The sequence below is a fragment of the Geospiza fortis genome, unplaced genomic scaffold, assembly GCF_000277835.1.
Source record: "Geospiza fortis unplaced genomic scaffold, GeoFor_1.0 scaffold403, whole genome shotgun sequence".
Lineage (NCBI taxonomy): Eukaryota > Metazoa > Chordata > Aves > Passeriformes > Thraupidae > Geospiza > Geospiza fortis.
The window spans coordinates 693501-700323 of record NW_005054336.1 but is presented as its reverse complement, the minus strand read 5'-3'; the positions used below and the strand labels follow the sequence as shown (position 1 = coordinate 700323).

At 37.8% G+C, this 6823-nt stretch overlaps 1 protein-coding gene across 3 annotated transcripts in view; it reads left to right on the top strand.

Moving 5' to 3' along the window:
- MCOLN3 (mucolipin 3) overlaps window positions 1-6578 on the top strand; it is a 14763-nt gene extending 8185 nt beyond the window's left edge. The window contains exons 8-14 of one of the 3 annotated variants that reach the window (XR_004081832.1): window positions 303-415; window positions 493-642; window positions 2579-2711; window positions 2792-2914; window positions 3429-3635; window positions 4001-4130; window positions 5312-5344. Coding sequence is in view for 2 of the 3 variants with exons in the window: in XM_005422049.2 (XP_005422106.1) it covers window positions 303-415; window positions 493-642; window positions 2579-2680; window positions 2792-2914; window positions 3429-3635; window positions 4001-4130; window positions 5312-5331 (845 nt within the window). In the remaining variant the exon portion in view is untranslated. Of the gene's footprint in view, window positions 1-302; window positions 416-492; window positions 643-2578; window positions 2712-2791; window positions 2915-3428; window positions 3636-4000; window positions 4131-5311 lie in introns of all 3 variants that reach the window. The other 2 variants (XM_005422049.2, XM_031057890.1) reach the window with 2 other exon arrangements.
- The last annotated feature ends 245 nt before the right edge of the window (window positions 6579-6823 follow it).

The window sequence follows — 6823 nt, the reverse complement described above, 5'->3', positions numbered from 1 at the left end:
TCCCAGTCCTTGTAAAATGATTAACTCTCACCTATAATCCTGCAGGGCTGTAAGAAGCACTCACACTTTGGTATATTTTTGATGTGGTATCAACCCTCCTAAATTTATTGAAGTGGTATCTGTAGTGCAGATGCACTTATGTCTCTCATAAAATATGTCAGATGAACTTTTGTGGGAAAAAATACTATAATTTTTCTTAATTCAGTTGTATAAATATAGTTAACATAAAAACTTGATTTTTACTTCAGTGATGATCAACAAGAATGAAGGCACTATAAACATGCACATTTTTGTTCTTGCAGTACAGAAGAACACTCATTACATGATGATCTTCGATGCTTTTGTCATATTGACTTGTCTGACTTCATTGATCCTTTGCACACGATCAGTGATTAAAGGAATTTGGCTCCAAAGGGTGGGTACAGCTCCTTCTTTGGAAAGCCTTGTCTTGTGTAAGCCTGCTTAACTGTTTTCTTTCCTCCTTTCCCCTAGGAATTTGTAAGCTTTTTCCTGTATTATTATAAGAAAGAAGTATCTTTCAGTGATCAAATGGAATTTGTCAATGGCTGGTACATCCTAATTATAGTTAGTGATGTCCTAACTATTGTTGGATCAACTCTAAAGATGGAGATACAAGCTAAGGTAGGAAAACTGTTTCTGTCCAGCCTAGGTTTAAATCTCTCAGAGGACTTTAGGCTGGCTGTACTTGCTTCTGAGTGGCATGACATTTTAAAACTCTATCTTCTCCTCCAGAATTGCAACTTATGCATGTTGTTTCTAGTAGCAAGATTTAAAAACTCCAAATATCACTCTATATTATAGTGCTGAATTATCTTTGCTCCCTGTGACTCTGAGGAATAAAATGTAATTAATCTCTCAAGCTTTGGCTGTTGACTTCCTCCCTTCCTCACTTATATTTGCTCATTTGATCAATTTCTTCAAGTTTAGGATTTAACTTTTGGAACTCTGTTTACAAGTGTTTAACAGAGTCTCTCTCCTTAAATATCACTTTGCTGCTTTCCCAGCTTCTGTTTTCCAGCATGTATGTAACAGTCAGCCACAGCAGGGTTCTGGGCTCTCAGTTTCTAAAATAAACTTGATATGGACAAAACTCAAAACTTGTAAAACGTTATGTTTTACAGAATTAGGAAATAAAAATTATTATAATATGCTATCCCGAATCACTCTGATATTCAGATAGTATTGTTCTTCACAAAGTCTGTAGCAGACTTTGAAGTGTGACATTGCAACATAGTGAACTTTGGACACTAGTGATGAGAGGATGGGTCTGAAATCCATCTGCTGACAGCTTGACTGTCACAAACTCCCTGTACAAATTGCCCTTTCTCACCATAGGACCTATAAACCCGCTGAGAGTAGAAAGAAGCTGTAAGGAAGCTGGCTAATACAAGAGATAGCTCCATCCTGCTTTGGGAAAAGCAAAGAAGAGAACAAGATTGGAATAAGACCTTGCATTTGGGGTTCTTGTAGCTTGTATTTTACATACATCTATTTATATGTGCAAGAGTATTTTACTAAAATTCCTGTCTACAGGTACATTTTGGTCCATTTTTCAAGCCTTGTGGACCATAATGACAAGATCCTGTTCCATGTTACTGTATGAAAGTGGTTGAATCACAAGTTCACATTAAAGTAGCCTAAATTTGTTTCTTGTTAAGTTCTAAATAAATTATGCTGATAGGAAAGATTAGCCAATATCCATTGCCAATATCTATTATTTTTGTTTTATTCTTAGGAGAATAGAAACAGAAATGAATGAAAACTTCTTTTCAAATAAGCTGTCACGATCCATGTCAGAGTAGAGCTGCAGTGCAGGAACAGAGTACATGCTAATTTGGATGAAAACAGGCCAGTATCTGTAGGTGAAAAAAACAGCAAAATACCAATAGATATAAGTTCCAGATAGAATTCATTAGAAGCTAATTAGTCTTCTCCTTGATAGCTTTATATAGCTCATAGTTCCCAACTATAACAAGATCCTCCTGAGTATGTATGTGAGCAATGCTGACATGCCATGCTAATTTTTACAAAGAGCTCTTCCTAACTACTGGAAGAACTTTATTTGTTCTGTGTCATGTTTACACTGCCCATTGGGATGCAGTGCAGAGATTCCTAAGATGCTCTGAGGAATCTGTCAATGCAGGTTCTAGAAACAGTTGCTGCAAGTCTGGAAGCAGCATAAAAATGTTTGCAGTGCCACTGCAGATCTTGGTGAGCTGGTATAGAGGAGGTGTCTCTGCTTCTGCAGTGCACCTGCACTCTTGGCCTTGCAAATAAAGCTCATCTTGTTAGAATCTGTTTTACAAACAGCCATGTGTAAAGGCATGAGCAACTCATTAAATGAGTTGCATTTCAAAGTGCCCCTGCTCTTTCGTGGGACCTCTCTCTAATGTACATTGCCTTAAACTAATTTCTAATTGGGAGAGTTTGCCAAAGGAAAAGTGTTTCTAAACAAACCTTTGTAATAATGAGAGTAATTATTTAGAATCTGTCAGTTGTTACAATAATTAATTTTTTCCTTTATTATTTTTTTGCTTCTTCTCTTGCTTTTTTTCAGAGTCTGACAAGTTATGATGTCTGCAGCATACTCTTAGGAATATCTACCATGCTTGTGTGGCTTGGAGTCATCCGCTACCTAGGTTTCTTTCAGAAGTATAATGTAAGGATCTCCTGGGATCTTCATATTGTTGGTATTTATTCTGTTTGTTGCTATAAGAGGACTGGAAGAAGTTTCTGGTTGAATTCTAACTGTTCGCATTGCTTTGTGCAGCTTCTCATCCTAACACTGCGAGCAGCATTGCCCAATGTAATGAGGTTCTGCTGTTGTGCTGCTATGATCTACCTGGGCTATTGCTTCTGTGGATGGATTGTACTGGGACCATACCACGTGAAGGTAATGTTCTGACCGTGAAAAAAGATAGCTTGAATAACAGAATGAGAGATGACTACTGCTGTTTTCTAGTTCTCCATGTCAAGGCTTCCCTTAATGTAAAAATAGTGCATCTTCAACATGATGCTGCTCTGTTTGAGGAGCATGACTCAATCAGACTTTCCTCAAGTTATGAAAGCTCCAAGTCAGAAGTGGAAGCTGCCATGACTCCCAATCACATGCTGATATTTTAAGAAATAATTTCCATTTTGCAGAACATGAGTATCAGATTAAAACTTTGGAGACATTATGCTTATCCCTCTTAAAAGAGAAATTTGCCTATCTGAATTGGATGTGCATGCATATAGGAGGTGACAAACTGTTTGTTCCTCAGATGTTTTACTGTTTGCACCTTGTCATCCCCTGGGTGTAGGAAGAGATCTGAGGCAGCCAGTCATCTCAGTGTATGTTCTTCATGTTATGTACAGTCTTTGTGTCCAAATAAAGCAGTGACACATCCTTGTCTTCCCTCCTCTAGTTTCGCACTCTGAACATGGTTTCTGAATGCCTTTTTTCACTGATCAATGGAGATGACATGTTTGCCACCTTTGCAAAAATGCAGCAGAAAAGTTACTTGGTTTGGTTATTCAGTAGGATCTACCTCTACTCCTTCATCAGTCTGTTCATCTATATGGTGCTGAGTCTCTTCATTGCACTCATTACAGATACATATGAAACAGTCAAGGTAAGCACAGACTCTTCAATTGGAATAACAGTGCAAGATTGGTGCTATCAAAACTGTCATCTCCCTCAATATTTTAACTTGCAGTGCATGCCAATCTAAAGAATAAATATAATTACTACTTTTAAGAGTGCATATTGATGATGGGAGGGTTTTTATTTCCTCTCTACTTCATTTTTCTTAAGAAGTCTGTCTGTTTTTCTGCTCCAATGGAAGCTAAATATCTACTAAAAAGCAGTATTTTCACATTAGGTCCTATGAATCTTCTAATTTCAGACTTGAGCAGTGTCTCAAAAGTGATCTGGGAAGAATTTGGGTTATTGTAGGTTTTAATCTTCTTAAAGGTTTAATTAAGTATCAATTTTTAGCACTACCAGCAAGATGGCTTTCCAGAGACAGAACTTCAGAGATTTATATCACAGTGCAAAGACTCACCAAACTCTGGGAGGTACAGGTTAGAGGAGGAAAGTTCTGCATCTCTCTTCTGTTGTTGTAATGGTATGTATCTATATTAAAATTATCTATTGAGATATATACAAAAGCAACATGCTAAAAAATGTCCCTGGTACAATGTTTATGAAAAGTACTTAAATTTTGGGGGAAGTTGTGTATGTGGGAGAAACCCACACAAAAATCCCAAACTATTTCTAATGAACAGAGAACTTCAGCAAAATGTCTACAGCCAACAATTTTCTTAGAAAATGTGAGGGAACTTCCAAATTAAGAATCACTTAACGTGAAAAATTATACAGAAAGTAAGATAATATATACAGTAACTTGAGAACCCCATAAGTGTAATATGTAAGCATTAACATTTCCTGTACTCACTGCAACAGCCAGGACTAAGAGAATTCCTTCAGTGTCCTCTTATCCACTTTGTAATCACACCTTGTGCAGGTAACAGGCCTGAAACTAGGAGAGAAAATCAGCTTGTCAAGGTTTTAAGACAGCATGCAGTTTAAGATACTACCACAGCACTTGGAAAACATTGCCTAACTTCCATTATGAAGGGAAAATGCTTCAGTTATTTGAAGTTGTGTTTCTTCAGGAATACTGATTGCAGGATACAGGGTTTATATTTAACCTGGCTGGCAGCAAGTCTGAGCCTTTCTTGCTGAAGAGCCTTTTGGTGGGGGAGAAAATATTTGCCTCTTGATTAAAAAGATCAAAGGTGCAACTCCTTGGTATTGGGCTTTTCTGGTGGGCTGTGTTGTTATATGCCTGATAGAACACATTTATGAGAGGGAGGAGATGGGGATGTGTTTTGGAGCAAGGAGATGACAGAGCCTGCTGTGAGCCAGCCCCTGTTCTGAGTGAGTGTTTTACTGGAGATAAAAGTGTGGCATGAAGCAGAGCAGGGCATCTTGCTCCTGGGTGAAGGGCATGGACACATTAATATTTCCTTTTCTGCACACACCTCTCAGTTTGACCAGACAAGAAAGCCAGCAGAAGATGGGTCAGGGTGGGGGTGTAATAATCTTCCAACTGACTGTGCAGTGGGGATCAGGCATCTAGGAGAGCAGTCTTGTATTCACAATGTTTTCTGGTGGTTCATAGCAGTTTCTTGTCAATGGATGTCAAATTATTAATAGTTCAGTTGCATTTTTAAGGCTCCTTGTACAGTGAAACTATTATTTTGATGCATGTACCTGACAACTTCTCCCTCCTCTCTTGTACAGGTTGTAGTGGACATATTTAATGGATTGTGGGAGTGTATCATGGAGGCTTTAAAGCAGCACACATTGCAAGAACTTGACAATGGAGCTGGTGGAAAACCTTATTTCTGAAGACTTAATTTGCTTTTCTCAAAAAACAGTGTAAGCCTGTGGCAGAAGTTTATGCTAAACTTACAGACTTTTGATTTGACACTCACTGCTAGTTCAGGGGGGTTGGGATGGTTTTTAGTAGTTTTATTCTATTTGATTCCTTAGCTAATTTATGCTAGAATGCAAAGGGCATAAAAACCTGTTTGTGTTCAGAGACTTGTCTAGATTATAAAAGTAGAATATAAATGTAGTAACTTCAACTCTAAGTAGAACTAGTGCCAGACAACTTCAGCTTTGAACACCAACCTAGCCCTCAGTACTGCAGCCTTTATCTGTCTATGGCTGACCTGTTACTGAAGGAATGAAAGCTCACTAGAGCCCTCAGCATTTTTTGGTTTTTTGCACTCACAGTAAAAATAAATACTATGAAATTTGGTGTAATTTGTTTCTGGAGTCATTACACTGAGTTGATACACAAACCACTCAAATATAGCTGAAAGCACAAAATAAATATTTCTTTAAACACAAGTACCACTGGATGTAAGTGGCAATCTATTCTCAGAGAGGCTGGGATGTGCCAGGCTGAACTGAAGTTTCAGGGATGAGCTGAGTGGAGAAATGTTCTCGTGTATCAAGCACTGGGCAGAGTCAGTTACAGTCTTCAGCTTAACAGCATTTGGATCTTATGTTTTTAAAGGAAAAATCAGACAAAAACCCTTCCAAAATACCTATTTTTAAAAAATTTGAAATCTTCCTCTGGCATACAAGTCTGTAAACCTGAAGTCTAAACTGATTTAAAGACATAGGAGATATGTTTCTGAGAGTCTAATCTCTCCACACTTTAGAAACTGGATGTTTCCTAGCAACCTAATAACCTGCTACTGTCAGTGGCTGGATGAAACATTAGCTCTTACAGAAGTTCAGTTTTGACAACTTAGTTTATATTCTTTGTTGATTGTGATACTATTTAATGGATGCCTTATTTTCTATAGTCTATTCACTCTGGGAGCAGAATAGAAAACTAAAGGGAAACATATTTTGGAGAACTTGCATTTGTGAGCAGCATTGCTGTAGCTGTGTGTGACAATGTATAATGCTGTAGAGGACACTACACATATTCTGTCTGAATGCTTACACATTGTAAATGAGCTACAATAAACACTTACAGCTGCAGTAAGTATTTAGTGTGTCAGAATTCATCTTAAGAGTAAATATGTTGCCAAGTTAATATAGGAGCTTTGTGTTTTAATAATGCTATGCAATTTCTGGCATGAAATGGAGAGTGGAGTGTGTGATCTTGGATTTCCTGTAGCCATGCTAGTTCCTGTGGACCCTGGTGAGGACCTGTTTCCAGCTGATGTTTAACAGCATTTCAGAATTTGCCATCAAAACAAATATTCAAGTATTTAACCTTACACTAAAAGC